The sequence below is a fragment of the Acomys minous genome (genome assembly GCF_964271855.1).
Source record: "Acomys minous genome assembly, chromosome: 19".
In the NCBI taxonomy this organism is placed as follows: Eukaryota; Metazoa; Chordata; class Mammalia; order Rodentia; family Muridae; genus Acomys; species Acomys minous.
Genome location: NC_140499.1, coordinates 50,055,023 through 50,081,552, shown reverse-complemented (window position 1 = coordinate 50,081,552; position 26,530 = coordinate 50,055,023). Strand labels below are relative to the sequence as shown.

Here is a 26,530-nt window from a genome sequence, read left to right as displayed (position 1 = left end):
AGAAATTACTATTATTTTTCACACACTGAGATTCAACTTCACATGCAGTATCTGCCACAGCTACATTCTAAACACACAGTAAGCTTGATACTTTTTAAGGGTCTAGTGTGTCAGCTTCCTTTGAGCTTTGTGAAAATTGAAATATAGACATCAGTACCACTCCATCAACATTTGCGTGATTTCTTGGAGTTTTGAGATGTGCAGGGAAGAAAATTCAGATGGAAGAAAAGAAGGAGATAAAGAGAAGGACAGAGGGGACAGGAAAAGAGGGAGGGAGGGGAGCAAGAGGAGTTGAAGAAAAAAGGAGGAAGGAAGGATGAAAGGGCCCTTATGTCTTTATGAACAGATAAGAATTTGAATTAAAACAATTTCAACAACTATGAATTATGAATACATTCTGTCAGCATTAACATGCCCTCAGAGAAAAATATTATTGAGATCAACTTCCTTAGGGTTTCTTTTAAAATGGGCAAAACTTTGAAAGAGAAAGTCTGATTTTAATACTTATACTTGTTAATAGTTTCCTGGTTAACCCCATACAGGTACAAGCTCCAAAACATGGAATGGTTATGAAAATTATGTTTAAATACATAGACAAATGTAAATACACATACTTGAAGTTTTACTTTCTTTAAAAGTAGTACCCAATAATGAAGAGATTCTAATGTATTATATTGGACACTACATTTTCATAATGAATTATATATATTCAAAATTATTTGTAAATAATTCCACTGTCATCACATTCTCAAATATACCACCAAGGTGGCAAAAATATTACCCAAACAACAAAATTTGGTTTCAGAACTTTTACATTATATTTATAGATATATGCTCATTTAAATTTTAAGTTCAACATTTGTCTGTTATTACATCAAAATTTTCATATACTTAAAAACATTAATATGAAATATTATTGCACTCCATGAAAGATATAATATAATCACTGTTGTTTGTGAAAATTATTTATAATTTCCTTCCTAGTTAGTGGGATAACTATTCTCCAGAAGTTAATAGTGAATGTTGTGGTAAACTATTTCCTATGTACTTGTTATAATGCTGTTCTCTAAATTAGCTTTATGTTTAGGTACATTTCATCTTCAGAAATCCACTTTTTACACTGAAGACTTTGTGAATCTCCTCAAAAGTTTACTCTGTAATTACACTTGCAAAAGATTTCCATGTAACATCAAGAAAATCCTTGTTGAGCACATAGCTAATAACCATAATACACTTGCAGGGATCCCTGCATAATTTCAGGAATTCTGGGTCACACATAGGAATCCCTTCATTTTGCTTTCCTTTGTTTTCATTGTCCTCAGGAGGAAGAACCTCTCATTGCAACTGGTCTCCCGCTCTTAGGAGAGCTATACTAACATTTGGTAAGAATCCTGGGTCATCACCTCCATCATCAGTCCCATTGCTATTCTTTCTACATACCTTTTGTGGCCACAGGTTGTTTGGTAGATTTTACATTAATCTCAAATTATAACTCTGCAACATAACTGAATGCTTAGTGTTTAAACTCAAGGCCTTAGGCCCAAGATGATGGACACAGGACATAACCCACACCAGGAGAAAAGAAGGATAGTGTTAAGGTCTCTCAAAATGTGTTGTTATGAGCTATAGATATAACTCAGGAGCAGAGTGGTCACCTAAGATTAGTGGGACCCTGTGTTCAATCCTTGCCCTACAAAAACAGCTGTTGTAAAGAGTAAACAGAGCTACAAATTTATAACAATAGATGTGTTATTTCATAAGACCATTAAGATAATTAATTCTTCAGTATAAACATTTTGATTGTATTATATTAATATGTATTTTATTCCACTTAAAGCTAAAAACGTGTAGTAATTGAAAAAAATCTGACATCATTTGCTCCATTGCTGTAAAGTGTGAGAAAGAAATGGGCATATTAAAGGACTCTAATATGAGTTTTAACCTATGTTTGTCCCTTAGTACATTTTTTACATTTATTGATTTTTATCCTTTTTTCTTGAGATATGCTCACATTTTTTTATTTTTTAAAGTTGTATTTATTTATTGTTATTACATATACAGTGCTCTACCTGCATATACACCTTCATGCCAGAAGAGGGCACCAGATCTCATTCCAAATGACTGTGAGCCTCCATGTGGTTGCTGGGAATTGAACTCATGACCTCTGGAAGAGCAGTCAGTGCTCTTAACCTCTGAGCCATCTCTCCAGCCCCATGCTCTCATTTTGTTTCCCATGCTAACCTCAAACTAGCAGTCATCTTGTTTCAGCATCAAGAGTGATGAGGTTGTTAGCATAAACCACTGCATACAGCCTTGGTAAATATATAATTTTTTAATCTTCATAAGTCATCTTCTGAGCACTTGAAACTGTGTGTGTGAACAGATTTGCGCTCAAAAAACTTTTTGCCAATCCTGTGCATCAGTTAAGCAGGTGTCACAATGAACACCAGGAACTGTGCTGCAGGGACCCTTGGCCATCATTATCAGCAGCTGCAGTTGGAATTGCCTTAGGAAATACTGGATGGTACTCTCCTCTGATGGCCAACAGCATATAATATTCTCTACTAATGAGACACCAGAAAAATATATCCATCACATAGAAACAAAAGCCTTTAAAAGTTCACTGCAGAAGAACCCACAAGCATGAAAGCAGACTGCCTTATAAATACCTAACCATATACTGCAGGTCATTTCAGCTCACTGCCTTCATCGGAGGTATTTTTTTCTTCAGTTGCCAGTGCTTAAGGTAGAGACTTACAAGTGATCAACCTACTAAGTGACTATGGAGGGCTCGGCCTTAAACTGGACATCTCTAGCAGTCTCTCTTCCATCAAATCTTGGAGACCATTCAAGGGGCTCAGCATGAGTGTAAGAGCCACAGTTCCGGGAGAAGCACAAAACAGTGTTTTCTGGACAAGAAACACCAAATGGTACCCATAAACCAAACGCACCTGTGATGATCTATATAAAACTAGCACTTCATTGGGTCTATCACTATTTCATGTAAGGACAAAGGCTGATCAGGCCCCACTCCTCCCTTAGGTGCTATGGATAGTTAAAGGTAGCTAGAGATGGGATGTCACTTTCCTCAGTGGTGTAAGCATGATATCGTGCCCATTTTCAAGGGGCCATCTATGTTTTTGGTAGGCAATCTTATTTAAATGTGGTTTGCCATACATAAAAAGACATGAAAGTAAGAGGGAGACACAAGAGGAAAAAAAATAAGTTTCAGTATGAGGAGAGAAAATGAGGCTGAGAAATAAGGGACAAAGAGAACCTAAAATTCCTTAGGTACATACCTAAAACAATCAAAGGAAAAATAAATTAAATTAAATTTTAAATGATAAAGTATGTGCCTTGAGAATCATGTTATGATTATATTTTGTCAATTCCAAGTAAAATTTCTCACTAAAAGTTTCTCATTAAGCACATCTAAATTTAAAGTACAAATACTGTGGCATTACGTTTTTCTACACTATATGTTTTATTATTACTATTTTAGAAAAATCTTAAGGAAATTGTTTTTTATAGGAAACTTGTCAAAAATAAGCAAACTCATTTATTTCAATTCTTTTTTTTTTTTTTATGGTATTGGGACTGGAACTTGGAGTCTTGGGCTTGCTAGGCAATTTTGATATAACTGAATTTTGCCTCCACCACAGTAAACTAAACTCATAATTTGTTCCCCTTGTGTTGTTCCTGCTGTAGTTGTTTTGAAAAAATTATTTTATGATATATCTCAGACTAAATTATAATTCCCATCCTTCTATTGCTGCATCTTGAGTGATGGGCTTAAAAGGCCAGGCTGCCAGTTATTTTTTGTTGGTTTTCTTTCTTGCAATATTTACCAACCTTTCATAGTCTCTGGCAGTGTTCAACTCCATAGCTGTATCCCTAGCCTAAACCACATATTCCAGTGGTTAGTTAAATGGAAGTAATTTTTATAAATGGTTATATATTTATATTGGTCACTCTTAATGGTGTGTTCTATATAATTAAGTTATTTCCCCTGTGATATCTTAGGGTATTATGCAATAAAACACTTGAGTGGAAATCAGCTAAATATAATATTGTAATTTCTATATATAATTTCATATTTTATATACAATATATTAAGAAGAATGTTGGTTTATATTGTTATTATTATACAGATATAGACACTGAAACAGACTTATGATACAACAGGCCAAATCAACTCATTTTTTTAAACTCAAATCTACTATAAAGTGAATAAACAAGCTAGAATGGAAAAATACCCACCCAGACAAAATAATGGACCCTAGAACCAATAGATCCAGCTTTCACATCTGGATGTAAATTCATCTCTTCTTTTCTTGGTTTTATCCAAGTAAATCTCTTCACCTTCATTTCCTTATTCCTCATGAGAAAAGGAAGATAGACACTACCATGGTTCTTTTCTTGTGACTACTATATACACAATCTCACTGTCTTATAGAGTTCCTTTCTACAGTTTTAGTCTATACACTCATTGTGTAAATTTATAATCCCAAATTAACAAAAGATTTGAATTTAAAATAACAGTCTAGGGAGGGATGAATGAGAGGATACAAGGTATGGGATAACAATTGAGGTGTAATATGAATAAATTAATAAAATATATTTCAAAATAAATAAAATAAAATAACAGTCTAACTTTAACAAACATAATGCTTTTTATTTGGAAATATTATTTCCCACACAGAAATATAATGGCAATGATAGAAATCACCTAAGGAAACACACAAATAGAAGATCTATTTTAAAAAGTAGGTCTAATGACAAATTAACATATAATATAATATCACAGTAAGGTCAGTTTTTGAATTAACTAAAGATGAATGACAGCCATATTCCTTTTAATTTGCAAAGAGATGCCAAGAAGGACATGTGAAATCACTTAAGATCATTAAATTTAACACTAAGTTCTAATGAAATTCATCTTTAATTTATCAAAATGCACATCAATATGAAATTTCCATTTCTAGTTAGTGATTCTTTCCTTTTAATTTCCTATCAGGTTGGTCTTGACAAACTTATTCCCTTGATCACAGTTCTCGCTTACTCATTTCTAGTGTCAAGGTTCAGACTTACTGTACAGCCAAACACAGAGGGCACTGATCTCCAGAAACAAATGAACCTCTATATTCTGACTGAGTACTATATTCAGCTCACAATACTTTCACATTGTTCTATGTGGAAACAATCTTCATAATTAATAGGGGGCAAGAAAGTAATGCCCTATGTATTTATAAGAGGAGCTAGGGAAACATGTTTGTAGATCAATTTAAAAGCAATTATCATAATATATACAGTTTAATCTGTGGTATCTTAGCTCTCCAGTACATGAATGACCTTATGTCCTTCAGCTGCCAGCAGACGTCCCAGTGCAAGAGTTTTCAGTTTCCTTCATCTTACTTTTTCTTTTCTTTTTGGTTTGGTCTTCTTTCTATGAAATTTCAGCACTGAATTTGAACACCTATCATTGAGTCTCATTGTGTTTTGGAAATGCACTGGTTTCTATTTATATGACTCATATACTGTTGGATGTGTGGTCATCCACTGGAGTGTGATGGGGCAATCCGGGGTCACATTATTGAAGAAACCCGACTTTACCTATCCTAGCAGCTATCAATTACCCTCAGCTAGGGATGAGAATTTTTGGTCAACTACCATTATGTGCTGCGATTTGGTCTAACTTTACTATGTGCAGGTCTTGGGTATGCTATTACAACTACTGAAATTCATATGTGCAACTGCCTTGTTGTGTTAGGAAGGCATTGTTTTCTTGTACTCTACTTTCATAATCTTTCAATTGCTTTCTTCTTTCTTTCTTTTTCTGTTGGTTTTGTTTTTCTATGAAGCCTTGGCTTTCCTGGACTTGTTTGTAGACCAGCCTGGCCCCAAACTCACAGTTATCTGCCTGACTTTGGCCCCCTGAGTTCTGGGATTACAGGCACATGCCACCATTCCCAGCTACAATTCCCTTTTCTTTATCTCTGAGCCTTGGTAGGAAAGGATATGACATAGATGTCCCCTTTAGTACTGAGTGGTCCACTGTCTCTCTGTGCTACTTATCATCTGTTATTAATAGAATCTTCTTTTAATAGGATTCTTTTCAAAGCTATATGTATAGCATAAAAATAGTAGATTTTCCTTCAAAGCCTTTGACCTGTCTAGACACAGTCTATGTTTAAGTGACATATGACCTTATTTCTGGATCTGTTATATATCAGGCTACAGTAAAGATTATAAGCCATATATTTCTATAGTAAGGATCATAAAGCCATGAGATTCTATGAAATATATGATAGTGATCTCATAGTAATTCACATTGACAAACACTGTTAGATGGGGGAAAGTGTCTTGTATGAAAGAAGTGTGACATCCTTCCCTCTCAATCTAAACCAATTTAGCTCTTGGAAGCATGTGGTAAAATTCTTGAGGAGTGTGACTCATTGACCAAAAAACCATGAGCAATGTTTAGACATGGCCATAAACAAGTATAAAACCTTGACCTGAAGGGAGTCTCTCATTGTCATAAAACCAAGAAGCACTGCCACTTTATTATTGCCCCATTGGAAGTGTAGTCCGGAGCCCAGGATCCTTTCTTCCTACATTCCTATCCAGAACCTTCTTGTCAATGTTTCTCAGACACTTCTGCTGAGACCCCACTGTAGGGAAAGAAGCGGGCTTGGAGGCATGTTTCCCACTATCCCTTAGTACTTCTGCACTCCTAGCCTTTGCATCCCCTTTGCATCTTTATTAAATGCCGTGGTTCACTAGTGGAGCATCTCTGGGCAGTGATCTGGTTCACTGTCTTTAGGTCAATTAATCTGATCCTTAACAATTGCACTTTTGTTAGAAATGAACAATAGAGATGTTAACAGGTTCTATAATTTAAGCACTTGGTTATCTTTCACATTTTCTTTAGTGTTGCATTTTTATCAGCTTGATTCTATCGACCAACCACTATTGTACCTTGTTCTCTTCAGATCAGATGAGACATTAAAATATTATCTTTTGAGCATTTTTTTCCTAGAAAACATGGATAAATCAGAAGGAAGGCCTTTATTAATGGAATGGAATACCAGAATTTATCCCAACAGGAAATTTTCATGCAAGATTGATTCATAAATCTTAAACTGATAAATCTTGTCTCTTGCCCAAATGCCGAGAAATGCTGTGACTGGGAACCATGAAGACATAGTCAGGTGACTAGGACTGAACACTGATCAACTAGGACTATCTTTATTTTCCTAGTGGATATTGTGTAATTAAAATTTAACTATATAATGACTCCTAGACTGATGAGCCAGTCTGAAAAATCTGAGAAGTCACCTACAAAATGACTCACCCCAAGCCAAGGAAATGTTTCTTCAAAATGGATGCCTCTGCCACCCATTAGTTTATGATATAGGCAATATTCTTTTCAATATCTAGACTACTAACTATTGTCATGTAATCATTATATCTGATTATATTTTCTACCTTTCTGAAAAGGGTGATTTTATTCCCCCTTTCCAGCTTTTTTCTTGGTAGTATGTAGCCAGTGCACCAAACAGCAGCATGGTTCTCCCAACAAGTATAATAGTTATTATATGACAGTCCCTTGTTATATAATGAGGGATAAATAATGCTCATCTCCAAATGTTAATTAGAACTGTCAATCTGATGAGACAGTAATCATTTAATCACAGCTTTGTACAGATAAAGAACATTAAGTATTGGTTAGGAATAGAGTACATTGCTATATGCTATTAATAAGTGTGAATAATACATCTCATAATGTGATGGTCTTATAAGATATAACCTACTCACTATAACCACTTTTGTGGAAACTATTTGGTAATTCTAACAAGAAAGTAGCTCACAAGGTTTTTGTTTTTACCGAATAACACTGACCTTCTTTGAGTCACTTGGAGGAAATATTTTCTTAGATATTTTTAAATCAATATTTAAAACTATGAAATACATGTTTACAGCAGTCAGATCACATACTAGCATAGGACATGTAGGAGTCAGTTGTCTCTTTCCACCCTGTTGGATCACCATGTTGTAGCAAGTGCCTTTACTCACTGTACCAACTCAACAGCCCATAGTGAGTATTTTTTTTTCATTTTTTTATTTTTTAAATAATTAATTCTGATTACATCCTGATTGTTATCCCCTCACTTGTATCTTCCTGTTCCCACTCCCTTCTCTTTCACCTTATTCCCCTCCTGTGACAATAGGGGACCTCCTTCCCCACTGTTTGATCACAGCCTATCAGGTCTCATCCAGATAGCCTGCTTCCCCTTCCTCTGAGTACCAACAGGCCTCCCCACCAAGGGGAAGTAGTCAAATAGGGGGCACCAGAGTTCATGTCAGAGTCAGACCCCGCTCACCACACAACTGTGGAGCATGCACTGTCCACTACCTAGATATGAATAGGGGATCTAGGTTTACTGCATGAACTGTCTTTGGTTATTACTGCAGTTTGTTCAGGATGCCCTGGGCCCAGATCTGCCAGCCTTGATGGTCTTCTTGTAAGGTTCCTGGACACTGTGGGTCCTTCTAGCTCCCAATTCTTCCAACCACTCTCACCTGAAGTACAGTAATGCGACCCAGCATCTGTCCTGATCCCCTGCTGAGTGACGACTCTCAGAGGACTTCCATGTTGGGCTAGTATCCAATTATAAGTGGGTATACACCATGTGTGTCTTTCTGGGTCTGGGTTAATTCACTCAGGATGATCTATAATTTATATGTACTACAGTTCCTTTATCTATTCTTCAACTGAGGGATATCTATGTTGTTTCCAGATTCTGGCACAAATAAGTCAGCTATGAACATAGTTGAACAAATGTCCTTGTTGTGTGGTGGAGCATCTTTCTGGTATATTCCAAAAAGTGGAACAGGTGGCTTCTTGAGGTAGCACTATTCCCAATTTTCTGAGAAAGCTTCAGATTGATTTACAAAGTGGTTGTACAAGTTTGCACTCCCACCAGCAATGGAGTGTTCCCCTTTCTCCACATCCTCACCAGCATGTGCTTGTGTTTTTGATCTTAGCCATTCTGATGGGTTTAAGATGGAATCTCACAGTTGTTTCGATTTGCATTTCTTTGATGACTAATAATGCTGAGCATTTCTTTAAGTGTTTCTTGTCATTTGATGATATTTCTCTGTTGAGAATTCTGTTTAGCTCTGAACACTCACCCCGATGCCCCGGTTTTTTTGTTTGTTTGTTTTTTTGTTTGTTTGTTTGTTTTTGTTTTGTTTTGTTTTGTTTTTGAGACAGGAGAAACTCATTTCTTAATTGGGTTATTTGTTTTGGTGGTGGTTAATTTCTTAAGTTCTTTATATATTTTGGATATTAGCCTTTTGTCCAATGTAGGGTTGGTGAACCTTTTCCCAGTCTATAGGCTATGGCTTTGTTCTTTTGACAGTGTCCTTTGCCTTACAGAGCTCTTCAGTTTCGTGAGAAACCATTTATTAATTGTTGACCTTAGTGCCTGGGCTGTTAGTGTTCTGTTCAAGAAGTTGTCTCCTGTGCCAATGAGTTCAAGGCTCTTCCCCACTTTTTCTTCTAACAGATTTAGTGTATCTGGTTTTCTGTTGAGGACTTTAATCCACTCAGACTTGAGTTTTGTGCATGGTGATAAATATGGATCTATTTTCATTTTTCTTCATGTAGCCATCCAGTTAGACCAGCAACATTTGTCCAAGATACTATTCTTTTCCCATTTTATAGATTTAGCTTCTTTGTCAAACATCAAGTATTATTAAGTGCTGGTTCAAAAGTATTGATTTCTGTTGGAACCTTAAAGCAAGAACTGCCACAACAGGTGATTTTGTCCTGTATGTGTCTCTTGAGTAAGAGTTTCTCATTTCTGACCTCACAATAATGCCTGCAGAAAGAACTGTCTCTCCACTCTTTTTGAAGTATTTCACTCTTAAATACAAAACCAAAGTTTCAAGTTCTTCCTTTTAGTTTTGATGTTCATCTTTCATTCTTGTATAACTCATTTAAAATACATATTACACTGTCCTAGTAATTGATACTGTTGTCTTTTATTTACTTGGCGGCTTACCTCATAGTCGGTGTGTTACATAGCTACCTTTGGCAGGTAAGCTCTGTAACATTGTGAAGACACATTACTAATAGCAAATTCACCAGTTTATGTGCATATTTGTTACAAATTTCAGAAAATAATTCAAATTCTCTTTTGTATTTGGATAAATGTGGAGATAGAAGAACATTTTAAAATAAATGAGTAGATATTTCATATGAAAACTGATAAACTACATCTGTACTGCAGTTCACTTCATGATACCTTCTGTTTGAATAGTGAAGCTGTGGATTTCTCAAACAGAATTTATTCCCGCATACAAAAATATCTGTTCCGAAATTTTAACAATAACAACAATTCTTATGTTGTACTTCACAAACTACTGATTTAGAGAAAAATTGATTCAGGTCGACATCGTGACGATAGTCATTAGGCATTGGAGTAGTCTTTTTCGAAGTCCTATTGATTTATATAATCCAAAGGCTAAGAGCACTTTTATTCATAAACCTGGCCACTCAGTCTTTTTGATTCACTTAGTTGTGGCATTCTAACTAGTGTTCTACAGTTACAACTTACAAATTCTGCATTTTGAATTTATGATAAGAAAATACATTTCTATTATTCTTAAAATAAATTATTTATACACTTTATATCCCAGTCATAGTCTCCTCCTTTTTCTCTCCCCGGTCCCACCTCCCTCCATTTCCCCCCATCTCCTCTTCCTTTTTTCTCAAAGAAGGGAAGCCCTCCCCACCACCAACCCATCCCACCACATCAGGTGACATCAGGACTGAGCATAACCTCTTCCCCTGTGGCCTGGCCTGACAACCCCACCTGTGGGATGTGATCAAAACACCGGCAACAGAGTCCATATCAGAGACAGCCCTCAATGTTTCTATTGTTAGGATTGAGATACCAGCAATATTTTCTTAACAACTAAATAAGAATTTAATCTGATACATTCCTGTGAAATTGTCAGTTGGTTTACCTATAATTTTACAATTTATGTTATAGTTGATATTCAGTTGTTTGATTAATAGAACATCCAACTACAGTAACTATTATTAGACATTAACAAGGGAATTTAAAAAGAAAACAACACATGGTATAGGAACATCACCCAAGAAAAGGAAAATGGATCACTACTAGTTTCCTAGTGCTAAAGGCATGTTTTACCTTAATGCCTCTCAGAAATAGTTTTTAGATGTGTAATATATCTTTTGTACAAGTGAGGAGAATGTGATATAAAGAGGAGATAAGTATGCCTGTGCTCTGTGGCCTGGAAAATGATAAGATAATTGTTCTATATTTATAAGCTTATATGTGGGAATCTTTACTAGGGATTGTCTGAAGATGGACAATATTCTATAAATAATAGCAATATTTAAGCTTACTAGACAACATATTCTATTCTTACTATTCAATTTTATTACTAAGCATTTAACCTTTCTTTTTTATTCAGTTAAATTACAGGGCATTAAAAATGTCCTTCCAAAATATAAGTATGATTTTGAAATAAATCGAATGTAACTGCTGAAATGACACATGGGGCGATCTTGTCTACAGGACAGACATTATTTACAGAGAGTTCTTTGTTGCACTACTTACACAAGTTCACATGGACAGCCACAGAATCAGATTCCTAGTTAACTATTATTAGTCAAAGTTACAACCATAGAAAAACCTAGGGTTGGACTGTTAAAATGTACACAACAACAGTTCAAAGTGATGTTGCTCTTTGAGTCTTTCTAAGTTCTACTGTAATTTTTAAATACAAAATAGGACTAAAAGCCTTAAGTACTCTCACACACCTATAAAAGAATGAATAGGGCTGGAAAGATAGGACAGAGGTTAATAGCTCTGGGTCCTCATTCAAAACTCCTGAGTTCAATCCTCAGCAATCACATGGTGGCTTACAACCATCTGTAATGGAATCTGGTGCCCTTTTCTACCTGATGCTCTCTTCTGTCATGCAGGAATGCATGCAATAGAGTGCTTATATAAATAAGTAAATAAATCTTTAGAAAAGGATGACTATATAAATTGTTTGGTTTTATATATATTGATATTTGCCATAAATATATGCTTTTTAAAATAAAAATTCAATAATGTTAGAGGAACATTCATAGTATTTCCTCAAAATATATCATAGATTTTACTTCTAAAAATGTTTGTTTACTAAAAATGATAATGTCAATCCATTAGAAGTAGTCTTTATTTTAGATATTGGTGCTCTTATTTATACAAGTGAGGATAAATACTAATTCTGTAAAATGTAAAATTGCACAAAACAAAATATTCATCATATGCAACTCTGCCAGCATTCAAAGTTGCTAAGTATTCTGTTTGAGTTAATAAATTGTATTTAATTATCATATTATTGAAATTATTTATAATAGAATTTTATTATAGATAGCTTATGTTTTTTTTTCTCCTTTATTAATTTATTCTTGTTACATCTCAATGGTTATCCCATCCCTTGTATCCTCCCATTCTTCCCTCCCTCTCATTTTCCCCTTATTCCCCTTCCCTATGACTGTTCCTGAGGGGGATTACCTCCCCCTGTATATGCTCATAGGGTATCAAGTCTCTTCTTGGTAACCTGCTGTCCTTCCTCTGAGTGCCACCAGGCCTCCCCCTCCAGGGGACATGGTCAAAGGTGAGGCACCAGAGTATGTGAGAAAGTAATATCCCACTCTCCACTCTACTGTGGAGATTGTTCTGTCCATTGGCTAGATCTGGGAACAGCCTAAGTGTCCCTCAATAGAAGAATTGATAAAGAAACTGTGGTACATATACACTATGGAATACTATTCAGCTATTAAAAACAAGGAATTCCCAAAATTTGTAGATAAATGGATTGAGCTAGACATGATCATAATGAGTGAGTTAACCCAGAAGCAGAAAGACTCAAATGGTATATACTCACTTATATCGGCATATTAGCCCAAGGGGCATGTCCCACGAAAGCCTTCACTTACCAGGAAACTGAGACAGAGGGGAGGACATTCTAGTGGGACTCTAGATGAGAGAAGCATGGGAGAATGGCAAAGTAGAAGGATCCAGAGGGTCCTAGAAGCCTACAGACAGCTTATGTTTTAATATTAAAATTATAGTAAAATCAAAACATGTTTTCCACATTGAAAGGAATTTTGATTTATGACTTTATCAATGTGAACGTAAACTGATGATGATTATCAGTGATACCTATGATAAATATGATTTACTTTTAAAACAGAAAACTCATATTTTATATGACATTGCCAATTAACACTTTACTTTTCTAAATTACATTTCTATATTAACAAGTTACTCTGGGGAAAAAATCACATTCCTTGAGGTAACTCCATTTTATTCCTCTATCTAATTTTAAAACCATGTATAGGTAAGAGAAAAGTGGCATAAGTTTCTAAATTTCTCAAAATCTTTACTAAATGGAAAACAAAGGTCCACACACAGGAGCCTTTAAGTGAGATGTCCGTTGTGACTTCTGCCATTTGATTACTGGGCATCATCAGGTAAAGCTGATTCCTGAAGCACTGAATACAGAGAAGTGTGATAAAGATAGATAGTATCCATGCATACAGTTCCATAACAAAAATAACAGATATTTTCTACATTTTAAATTAGAATGCAACTTTTTCTACGCACTTAATGAAGTAAAGTTAGGTACATAGAAATAGTATTACTATTAAAGTAATTGTTTGCTTTCCTACAATAGAAATTATCAAACATCTATTTTGCTTTTAATAATGAAAGGGTATTTTCATTTTCGATGTTATGACTTTTGGTGATTGTGATATAATTAAAACATCTCAATATTCTTTACCTGGCACAAGCACTCTTGTGACATGTTTTCCTAACATATTTCATGTGCAGAGTTTAGTATTATTAGCTAGATTCACAATGTCTTAAAGTGGGAATTTTTTCCCAGAAATTATCTTAGGTAACTTAGTTTCTATTCACCACATCAATAGTTCCTTTAAATGTAAGTAGAATAAAGTTCTCTAGTATGCTGAGGTTGGAAAATGTATGTAATGATAACTTTAAGTGTTCTGTAAGAGACTTACTCTTAGTTTTAAAAGTTATTGTGTCTAAGAAAAGTCCAGTGGTGAGAGTGGGGTGGAGAAGTCTCCTACTATTAAAGTGTGGGGTTTGATGCATGACTTAATGTTTATTTTATGAACATGGGTACCCTGGCATTTGGGGCATACATATTCAGAACTGAAATATCAACCTGGTGAAATTTTCCTTTGGTGAGTATGAAGTGGCCATCCCATCCTTTTGATTAGTTTTGAAAGTTTATTTTTATTAGATATTAAAGTGTCTATTCCACCTCACTTCTTGGGTCCATTTGTTTGGAAAACCCTTTTCCAGAACTTTACTCTGAGGTATTATATATCTTTGTGGATGAGGTATGTTTCTAGTATGCAGAAGTATGATGAATCCTGTTTTCACATCCATTCTGTTAGTTTGTGTCTCTTTATTGGTTAATTGAATCCAATGATGTTGAGAAATATTACTGACCAATGATTGCTAATACCTGTTATTTTGATGGTGGTCATGTTAGGGTATATCTTTGTGTGTGACCCTTGTTTTGTTTTTGCTGGTGTGGAATTATTTATTTCATATGGTTTTTATGGTGTAGTTAGCATTCTTGGGTTGAATTTTTCTTTCTAGTTCTATTGGAACATTTTGTTTTGTCATAAAATATCTTGCTTTCTCCATCTATGATGATTGAAAGTTTTGCTGGATATATTAGTCTAGGCTGCCATCTGTGGTCTTTTAGGGTCTACAAGATATCTGTTTATGCTCTTCAGGTTTTTAAAATCTCGGTTGAAAAGTTGGGTGTAATTCTAATAGGCCTGCCTTTATATTTTCTTGCCCCTCATCCCTTGCAGCTTTTAATATTCTCTCTTTTATATATTTTGTGTTTAGATTTTTATGTGGTGATAGAATTTTGTTCTTTGATCTGCTTGGTGTTCTGTAAGCTTCTTGTATGTTTATAGGCATCTCTTTCTTTAGGTTAGAATTTTTTCTATGATTTTGTTGCATATATTTTCTGGGACTTTAAGAAGGAATTCATCAGACAGAAACAATGTTTCTAAATATATCCTTTTTATATATCTTTAGGGATGAAAATTAGGAAATAATTTTCCATTGTTATAGGTATTAAAATTAGGTGGCATAGTTAGCATATTCTACTTATAGAATTCCTTCCAAGTTGCAGGTGGCTGATATGACTGTCTATTTGTAGTCATAAATATAGATTACCAAACATATTTTAAAATGCTTTTAATAGCTATAATTCTCTATACATATATGTAATGACTTAAAATTTTTGTACACAGTAATGATTTTATTTTTTCTACAAATAGCCTTCTTAGACTGCTCTCACTAACTTAGTTGCTTGCTTCAGGACACTGTTTTTCCCTCTACAACCTAAGAATCTGTGACCTGCCACATTGGTAGCTGAGTCTGTTTTGTTTTCACATGAGATCTTCATTTGCTTATAGTGCATATTTGTTATGTTTCAATGAGACACTTTTCTGTAATGGAGAACAACTATATATGACAAGTACCTTGAACACATTTCAGAAATGGAACTAACTTACTAATGATAGTGTGTAATATTTTTACCTATATCTGGCATTGAATGGCAGGAGGCTCTCCTGCACTACATTTAAAAAATTTATTCTGGATTGGATTGTCTCTAATGTGATGCACACAATTATGAGACTGAGTCTTGCCTCTTCTGATGTCACAGAAAGAATTATTCATTTTCTCTATTCAGTTGTTGTACTTATCAGATTTTCATGGACAGCACTTACCATATAGTTTCTTTCTGTGCCTAGTTTGTTAAATGTTTCTGTCATGGAAGCATGTTGATTTGGAGAATTCTTTACAACTTATTAGCAAAACAATAGTAATAATAAATAATAGTCATCCTTAACACAAGTAACATTGGAAAGAAACTAAGTAGATTTTTCCCCAAGAAAACACATAAATGGTATGAGATATGCACATTGAGGACAAAAAACATTAATAGTTGGGAAACTGAAAACTGGAACCATAAAGTAGGACCAGTGAGATTGCTCATATGTAAAGGAGGTTACTCCACAAACCAGGAAACCACAGCTCAGTCTCTGTTACCATGCAAAGAGAGAAATAGACAAGTGACTCCAGAAAGTTGTCCTCTGCTTTCCAAAGAAGCTTCATGGTGCATCCACCCACTGACATATCATATATACATAATAATAAAAAATTTCAAGTATAAACATTATTTCCCGCATTAGGATAACTACTACCCCCCAAAAAAGATAAATAAAAATGTCATGATTAGTCAAAGATATCAGCTGTATCCCATGGACCCTTGCTTGCAAGGTACAGAAGAGTATCTCCTATGAATGATATCATGAAGGGTTTTCAAAACTTATAAAATGAATTATTATATCAACAACCATTATCATTTTGGGAATGCATCCAAAATTATTGTAATAACTGTCTCAAAAACGTATGGATATGCTCATGCACTTTTCAGTGTAGCCAAGTGTAGTGGCTAGTTTTGTGTCTACTTGAAACAAGCCAGAGTCCTCAGAGAAGAAGGAGCCTTGTTCTCCTTGAAGAAAGAAATACTTCTATGACAACAAACTGTAAAGCATTTTCCCAATTAGTGATCAGTGGGGTTGGGCACAATTCATCAGGGAAGGGGGTCATCTCTGGGCTCGTGGTTTTAGGTTATATAATAAAACAAGCAGAGAAAACCACGTGACCCAAGCATAAGTTGCTCCCCTCTGTCTCCTCTACGTGAGTTCCTGCCTCAGGCTCCTGCCCTGTATGAGAGCCTCTCCTGACTTTCTTCAGTGAAAAACAGCCATGTGGAAGGGTAAGCCAAATAATCCTGCTCCTTTCCAACTAGCTTTTTGTCATGGTGTTTTGTCACAGCAATAGAAAACCCTAATTAAGACACCAAGGGGGAAGAAATTATTACACAGATGAAAGAAAGAAGACCCACCACTTTTCATCCTTATAATAAGCAACATTGATAAGCATGAAGGTCACTATGCTTAGGCAAATAAGGCAGTCACAAAAAATAATCTCTACATGATCTGACATTATAAGGAAGCTACAAAAGTCAGGATCATAGAAATATAATGTAGAATAATGGTCTCTGTGGCCCTATAGGAGGGAAATGAGTTATTACCAGTGGTCTGTTATGGAAAATAAATAAGCTCTAGGGATATGCTTCAAAATAGTGTGTCTATTACTAACAAGACTTTATTGTGTACTTAAAAATTTAAGAAGATCGATCTCATACTACATCTTTTTACCACAATAAGAAGGAGAAAAAAAAAGAAAGGACACTCAGAGTCCACAGCTTTCAGCACTTCTTTCCTCACTAATCCATGTGGCTTTATGAATGGAATCTAACAAAATCTAAAGTAGGATAGAGAGAAGCGATGGATCGATTGGAGCTGAAGTTTGTATAATTTTAGTTGATTTCTTCTTAAGAAATTCAGTACACAATGGTGAAAATCTGTAATGATCTCTGTGGAAGCATTGTAGTGTCTGCAACTGAGACACCCAGTACAACATACCTCAGTATTCTCATTATCAGGCACCCCTTCTAAGGCAGAAGGAATATCATTTGTTTATCAGCTGCTATCTAAATTCTCACACACTACATATTTTTTAGACTAATTGGCTCCTGAATGTAAACATGACATGATATTTTATAGATACAGAAGTTAGAAGACAAACGTTTCAGACCATGAGCAGATCTGTCACAACTTATGAAGAGCCTCAATGGGATCAGAGAAATCAATAGCTTAGACCAAAGAGAGTCAATAAAATGTTAGCTACTAAAGCTAGGAAAGAAAATAACTGAATCCCAGTGCAGCCTATGTGGACAGGTGACAATCAGCAGAGAACGACACAGAGCATATTCAGGTGCCCAGAGGCATATATTTTATCTGATTTAAATTCCCAGAATATATCCAGGTAGTGGTAGATCCTGATATATACATGTGAACACAGTATTCCAGTGGTAAATTACTGTATCTGCATTTTTTTATTTTTCCCAAACTAAACACATAATGATCTGTACTTCTTTTTGAGACAGTGTAAATTCTATTATGCTAGTAATATTTGATAGATGTATTACATTGTTATAGGGTTAACAATAGATAAAAAAAATAATCCAAAGGAAAGAAATATAACCCACAAGGCAATGGGGAGTCAATATTTGAGGAAAGTCCAGTTAAATAAGCCAAACATATCAACAAGGGAGTTCCTGTTCAATTTTTCCTAAGGTTTAAGTCAGAGGGCTAATCATATTTAAGCAGTGCATAAAACAAACAAAAATATAGTATAAATTAAAATATTATGAGTCCTCCTAGATGGATTTATTTAGATTTGTAAAGATTTATCAGTGCCAGCAATTATCTATTTTTCAGCTTCTTATAAAGGTGTAAAATAATCTCTTGATATGTATATTGTCTTGTTATATATCACTGAATTTAACATGAATCTATTAATTAAGGTTTATCTATATTGAATTTATTCTGTATAGTGAAAAATGACACACCTGATTGGCAATCTAAGTTATATAATTTAATTTTACTTCAATGTTTAGTCTATGTGAAAATATAATATCTAAACATGTAATTAGCAAAATAGCCTTTGATACTATAAACAAGATGCAGACAAGATGATATATGATTGAAAAAACTATTTTCTCTAAAAATAAAAGCCAATCCAGGAGAGTAAAAATATGTGATCTATAAGGAATTGTTGATAGTGATCTTTCTAGTTTTAGCCCCAACAATGGCTATAAAGTGAATCTTCAGTCTTCAATCATGATCTCTACGTCTGTCTGTTAATTCTTCACCGTCTCCCTACATATATCTGGAGGATTTACCTATATTTCTAGTTTTGCATCCCTGCTCTTAATGAAATTTATGTGACCTAGATAATTTGAAAAAAAAAACAAACAAATACTAGTTGGCTTTTTTAAGAATTTGGCCAGAAATTGAAATGAGCAGACAGAGAGATCCATTCAGCAGAATGACTGCAATTCCATCGTTTCCCGGCTAATAAAAGCTTGGTAAGCAGATATGACAGTACGCTTTCTCAAGGAGCCCTGTTTGAAATAAATAATACCTTCAAATTCTGTGGGTATTATGACTACATAAACTTGAACATAGTGTTTTCTGAGAAATCCCAACTTTCCTTGGAACTTTATGTAACAAAACAGTAAATACCCATTGTATGTATGTATGCATGTATGTATGTATGTACATACATTATATAAAAAAGAAAAGAGGAATACGAAAACTAAGAGTCTTCTAGGATATAAGAGTCAACAAAAGACACAGATTTTTTTAAAAGTGGCATATAACTAAGTTTTTAACTAAGTATTTTTGAAACAGGGTCATACTTTATAGTTCTAGACATCTTAAAGTCTACTAGTAAAACAGGCTGGCATTGAACACATAGAGATCTACCAGCTTCTACCTCCCAAGGTGCCAGGATTAAAATATGTGATGCTATACATGGCTCCATACTCTTCCTTTATAATGGACCCTGTAGTTTGGTGCTATGGTTTCAGTCACATTATGAAGAAAGAGAGAGAATTGGCATGGTCACAGAACCTAGGAGGGGTCTCCATTATATTGACAAATAAGCATACTATCCAGCTTCCTTCCCACTATCTATCCTTACCCCACAACACAGAGTTCCTCCCAATATCGCTCAGAGAAGCTTCTTTTTGCCTATGTGGCTTAAGAAGACTAGACTCACAACCTCACAACAGGTCAAATTGTAAAGGATAAGTTGACTATAGAGTTGGGACTATATCTTGCACTCATTTACTGCAAGGCTTGGGTAATAGCATGGAAAGGGAAATGTATAAAAACCAGAGGACCCGGAAAACTGCTTTTAAATGATGTCTTCTAGTATGATAGGATTGGTGCACCCATGAACTCCCAATGGCTATAGCTGCCTGAACAAGACCTTCACAAGACCAGACTAGTCAAGATCCCCGTATGAATAAAAGAAGGGCTCACAATATCCCACTCCTAGTTGAGAGCTTCAGGCCTTCAAGAGCTACTGCAGAGAGAAAGAGTCAGTGGTTGGTTTTGTCTTTTAATATGGCACTTGGTAGGTTGTTATTTTCTGATTATCAGCTGAAGAGCCATGTGCCTTTAGGCAGCGCTAATTGAGTCCCTTAGGATACATATGCACATACACAGTGTGTGTGTGTTTGTGTGTGTGTGTGTGTGTGTGTGTGTGTGTGTGTGTGTGTGTGTGTTAAACAGAAGAAAAGGACATGAAGTTGAATGGCAAATATGAATGTTGAAAGTGCTTGGAAGGGTTGGAGGGGAGAAGGGTTGGAGGAGTGCATAAGATCAAATTCCTTAAGGTGTATGAAATTATCAAAAATAAGAATAATACAATGAATGGATTTTAAAATAAGGATCAATATATCTCCATTCCACATAATCCCCTATCTGCATAAACATATGACTTTTGCTTCTTTCTAGCTTGTAGTATGACAGTTACTGTCTCAGGATTGGGGAATGACCTGCAATTGTGTCTGTTTTCATCTCACCTATGTAGGCGTAGCCTGCTGAGCTGAGTTTAGCTATAAATCCCTAGTAGTAAACCTAATTACACAGTCATGTTCCTTCACACTTAAATTTTTTTTAAATTAATGTGGTAATCAGAATAAAAATGGCCCCCATAGGCTCATATATTTGAATAATTAGCCATCAAGGAGTGGCACCATTTGAGTGGATTAGGAGGTATGGCTTTGTTGGATGAAGGTTTTAAAAGCCCAAACTAGGCTCAGTGAATAGCTCCACTTCCTGTTTGTGGATCCAGATGTAGACCTTTCACCTACTTCTTCAGCACCATGTCTCCTTGCATGCTTCCCATGATGGCGATAATGGGCTAAACCTTTGAAACTGTAAGGAAATCCCCAATAAAAATGGCTTCTTTTGTAACAGTTGCCGTGGGTGTGGTGTCCCTTCACTGCAATAATATAGTAAGACAATAGTTCTTGTTCCTAATGGGTTGTAAAGAAACACTCAATTTAGTCTCATCTGACTTTTCACAAGCTTCTTGTTGTTCACCCATGGTAACAATGAAATGGCATTAACTATCAGCAGTTAGCTTTATTCTCATGAGTCTTTAGTGAATATAGCTTCTGGAGATGCTTAATCTATATGGGAAATTTAGGGATTTTTTTACCCTGCTATCCCCATTCTTTGAAAAACACTCAAGCTTTGTTCAATAGTAAGGCAGCTCACCCTATGTGGAAGGACATGGTAGTCTCTTTTTTCAGTGAACATAGAATGCTCTGTAGCTATTTGTTTCATCAAAGAAAGTGGAGCTATCATAGACATGCAAACAGCTCTTCTTTCTAGAATGTGTTGCCTTAGTATGTGGGCTTTATTAATAAATACACACACACAGAGAAAGGTCATACATTTTGTTCTTGAATATAAACATGCACAATTTAAGCTTATGTGACTGTGTTTACTGGAATAATTTTTAGATGTGAATTTACTGGGGACACAATTTGCATTTAAAACTAAAGATATATTTATTAAAATGTTGTGCTAATGTATTTTCTCGGGAACGCATTGTTATATGATGTTGGTACACCAATACATATGATTTGCATAATTACATCTTTTTTTTTTTTTTGGTACCTACAAACTGGGAGAATAGCTCTACAGTCTTCTAATAATTCTCTTTTACTTTATATCTAGGATTTATTTAGCTTCCCAGACCCTACAGAGACTGAAATAGACCATGCAAGATCCACACACTGGACAACATCTCTGTTGCACATACTCACATTGATGTCTTCCAAATCTAAGTTATTTAGAACAATGTTGTTCCTCTTCCATATGATAGGGGGTCTCAGAGCTCCCACAATGGCACAACTCAGAACAGCACTTTGTCCCACGGTAGCTGCAGTAGTGCTTACTCTCTGATCCTCAGGCAGACTCAACTGGATCACCTCTGCAACAATAAAGTGGTCGTAAATTGTTGGTGAGTAGCTCATTTTTCACTGTTAATTAGTATAAAGTTTTTGAATACCAGTGATTTTGGCTTTTAATTTGAATAACACAGAAAAAATGAAATGAAGAAAAGAGTAAATTGTTTCCAATGAAAGGTCAAAATGGCATTTCAATTTAGTTGATTGACAAGCGTTCTCCTGAGGCAATGAGCTATTAAGCATGAACTGAGTATCTAAAGAAGAGTTACAATAAGTCCAGCAGATTGCCTGAAAGAGAGATCAATTATTTAACCACCAATTCAAAACATTCTGTGTCATCAGCACTGAAATAAAAAATGACATTGTTTATTGTTTATTGTCTGATAGATTCATACCGTAGGTGAGGTGAGATCGCTGTTGGCCAGCTTCAAAAAACAGTTACAGAACTGAATGGGTAAAATGCATCATTAAGCAGGAAAACATAATTTGACTCTTAAAAAACAATAGATTTATTTGGGAAGTTGTCAGAGGAGAGGAAAAAGAAAAACTCCCCAAATTTACCAACTACGTAGCAGTAAAGTGGTATTATGCCCACTTCCTCTGCCTGAGTGCTGATACAGGCCAGTCATTTTCAGGTCTTTGAATTTTACACCCAAACATTTCTTTTATATAATGCTTATATGTCTGCCAATGATTTTGCAGAGTCATGAGCACACTTCGGAAGTCTGAATGCAGCTTTTCTCATTGAAGTCAATACTCAGCCCCTGAGAATTAACAGCCAGCTGCTGACTGGTCGCCATTAAGATAACTGAAACAGTATCTCTCATTTCTGCATCCATGTGTATCCTCCTGTGGTTCCTATCTAGTGTTCAGACTCTTGTTCTGACACATTGTTGTGGAATACCACATTTCGATCTGCTTAGCCTGAACCACTTAAAATTATCACAATTGGAAGTGTGGGCTTAGACACTTCTTGTGGGGGACTGTGTGACCCCCCCATTATGTCTTCTAATTTGAACCTGTGTTGTAAATGTAATTTCTCCCCAGATACCATTCATTTTTTTTCTCTCACATTAAAGATCCATTTGTTCTTACTTCTGTTCTTTTAACCTTATCTGTCTTGAAGACAAAGACAAGTGAGTTTTCTATGCTATAATCATTCAGCAAATAAATGTTTGGAGTTTGGTACCACCATCAGTCCCAATATAGTTAATGGCATGTATTTGCAGTGGAAAACTAGGAGTTCCATAAGACCTCTGCCCTCCTTATGGACACAGGAAGGGCTCATGGTGAGTGCCTTGTATGACATTCAGGACAGTTCTACATACCACGAAATGGGGAAGTTGGAAATAGATGAGATTCCTATTCTATTACACAGTACCGTGTCTCCAATACAGGTTTAGTTAGATTATTATTATTCTCCATTATCCAAGAAGCGGACAGGATAGTCGTTAAACTAAAAATTTACAGAGATTCCATGCAATATCCTCTTTTTAAATTACACAAGAAACACTAAAAAAAAAAAAAAAAAGACAACAATTACCTTTCTGAGTCATTTGCATATACAGTTTAATTTTTCTGAATAACATTTACTGATACTTGGTCTTTTTTTTTTTTTTTTTTTTTTTTTTGCCTGCTGCACCCTGAATAATAGGAGTATGAGACTATTTTCCATCTGCTCGTATTTAATATAGATTCTGCCAAATACATATATAAAAATATAAACATAAATTATATACACAAATATACATATGTGTACACACACATACACAGAGAGAGAGAGACAGAGACAGAGACAGAGACAGAGAGAGACAGAAATCTTGGAAGTTTGTTTGGTACACTGTGTATTAAGATGCTGATTTCTGTGCCCTGAGATCTGGTTTCAGTCAGGATGTGGGCCATGTCATGATCATTGGTCAAGGTTGTATAAGCATTGCTCCCCAATAATTTCTGACTGACTAATTAATTCAGAAGCTGAGCCACCAATGGTTGGTCAAGAAAGGACAGAGAAGCTGGACCTCTGTGCCCAGTTGAGGGGTCTCAGCTGGGGACCATGATGTAGAGGGAGAAGAAGGAATAAGAGGAAGAAAAAGGATATAGCCACAAGGAGCTGGCCATGAAGACTGACCTGATGGAGCAGAAGCAGCCCAGCTGGGACCAATATGGCAAAGAATTCAGGGAGTGTGGCTGGGAAGTAGCCAGACTAGCAGAGAGGTGAGAATACATGAATATCTGGCCAGCTCTAGTGCTTTAAAGCTGGTTGAATAAATCCAACAGGTCACTGTGTCAATTATTTGGAAGCTACTGTGAGTGGTTAGAAAGGTCCCAAAATTATACCATATATTATTACACAAACACACCTATTTGCATTTACCCCTATGGTGAATTAACACATAAATAGGCACAACTAATTGTTATTGTGCTGATTAGGAATGGAAATAGTTAGAAACTTTCAGGTATTTGTGTTCATAGTTAAGAAAATAAAAACAGAACATTATAAACATAATATACTTAGATATCAGAAAAGCATTAATAATTTTCTATGTATATTCAATAATTAAAGCATCTAAGCTCCTCTTTAAATAATATAAGAGACTTAGTTTGAGCAGGACCCCTGGACCCAAATCTGCCTATCATAGTGTTCTACTTGTAGGTTTCTAGGACCCTCTGGATCCTTCTACTTTGCCATTCTCCCATGCTTCTCTCATCTACAGTCTCAATAGGATGTCCTCCCCTCTGTCCCAGTTTCCTGGTAAGTGAAGGCTTTCATGGGATCTAGCCAATGGACAGAACATTCTCCACAGTTAAGTGGAGAGTAGGGTATGACTTTCACACGTACTCTGGTGCCTCTGATTTGACCATGTCCTCTGAGGGGGAGACCTGGTGGCACCCAGAGGAAGGACAGCAGGTTACCAATAAAGACCTGATACCCTATGAGCATATACAGGGGGAGGAAATCCCCCTCAGGAACAGTCATAGGGGATGGGAATAAGGGGAAAATGGGAGGGAGGGAAGAATGAGAGGATACAAGGGATGGGATAACCATTGAGATGTAACAAGAATAAATTAATAAAAAAATTTAAAAAATAATACAAGAGACAAGAGAAACTCTAATCTTAATAGCATAATATTAATGTTGGATAATCAGACACTTAAAATCTAATTGCCACTAAGTCACTATGAAAACCTCTTCAAAAACTTTTCACCTGAAATTGGTATGATTTATAAAAAAAAAAAAGAAATTGGTATGATATTTGAAATAGTTGTGCTTTTTATAATGATGTCTTACATTGTTAATTAGATAATATGATCATCAACAGAAATCTTGACAATATGTTAACTTCTGAATTGTATTTTGAAGAGAAGCCATAATTAGAATAAAACTTTACCATTGATGCAATAATAATATGTACAGAAAACTTTTCCCTACATTAATCTTTTAATTTCTTTTTAAAATGTTGTTATAATTATTAACTATAAGAATGTTAGAAAAATATTTTGAATTTTATATATCCCAAGATATGCTACAGAAAATTTTATCTACAAAAGCAATCTATTTTACATATACATTTATATTTTTCCACATATATACCATAAACTACCTATAGCAAGAATAAGCATCACACAGTCAGGAATTATATAAATGTTATATTCTTTGAGTTTTGGCAATTTATATTTGACAGCCTTGAAGAAAAAATCTTTCCTATCTTGGTGCATCTAAATTTCTTTTTTTTTCTCCTTTATTAATTTATTCTTGTTACATCTCAATGGTTATCCCATCCCTTGTATCCTCCCATTCTTCCCTCCTTCCCATTTTTCCCTTATTCCCCTCCCCTATGACTGTTCCTGAGGGGGATTACCTCCCCCTGTATATGTTCATAGGGTATCAAGTCTCTTCTTGGTAACCTGCTGTCCTTCCTCTGAGTGCCACCAGGTCTCCCCCTCCAGGGCATCTAAATTTCTGAATGTAAATCAATCTCCATCACATCTTGTCATTATCAACTTAAAACATTTTTCTATACCTAAAAACATCTTAACTCCTAAACAACTAAGCTTCATTGAAAAACTAAGCTACCTGGTCTTCTACTCCATCAGAGACATGAGAAGGAATAAATTTCATTACCTGTATATGCCAAGAGTGTAAGTTAGTAGAAAAGCAATTATTTTTATTGAAACTAATGAAAGTCAGATCAACAGAATTTTTCCTTAGGTAAACAGAGCACAGAGCCTTTCACCTGTGAGGCCACCGTGTCCATCTTTAAGCTTTTAGATGTGACTCAGCTTATACCATTAAAGCTAGGCATCTTTATCCCTAACTTGCATTATGAATACTTTAGTGGTGAACAAATTGTTGATGCGCACATGTACAACATATAAATCATCATATCTTATTTAATGGAGGTATCATTACATTTAAAACTATTTTCAAATTTATTCAGAAAAGGCTATGTACCAGTGTGTGTATATGTGT

The 26,530-nt window shown here is 35.3% G+C and overlaps 1 protein-coding gene across 2 annotated transcripts in view; it reads right to left on the bottom strand.

The window, feature by feature from the left end:
* The window catches only part of FSTL5 (follistatin like 5), a 580,413-nt gene that overhangs the window by 198,606 nt on the left and 355,277 nt on the right, over positions 1-26,530 (bottom strand). For both annotated transcript variants that reach the window (XM_084768539.1, XM_084768540.1), the window contains exon 7: positions 21,916-22,082. In XM_084768539.1, coding sequence (XP_084624665.1) covers positions 21,916-22,082 — 167 coding nt within the window. The remainder of the gene's footprint in view (positions 1-21,915; positions 22,083-26,530) is intronic.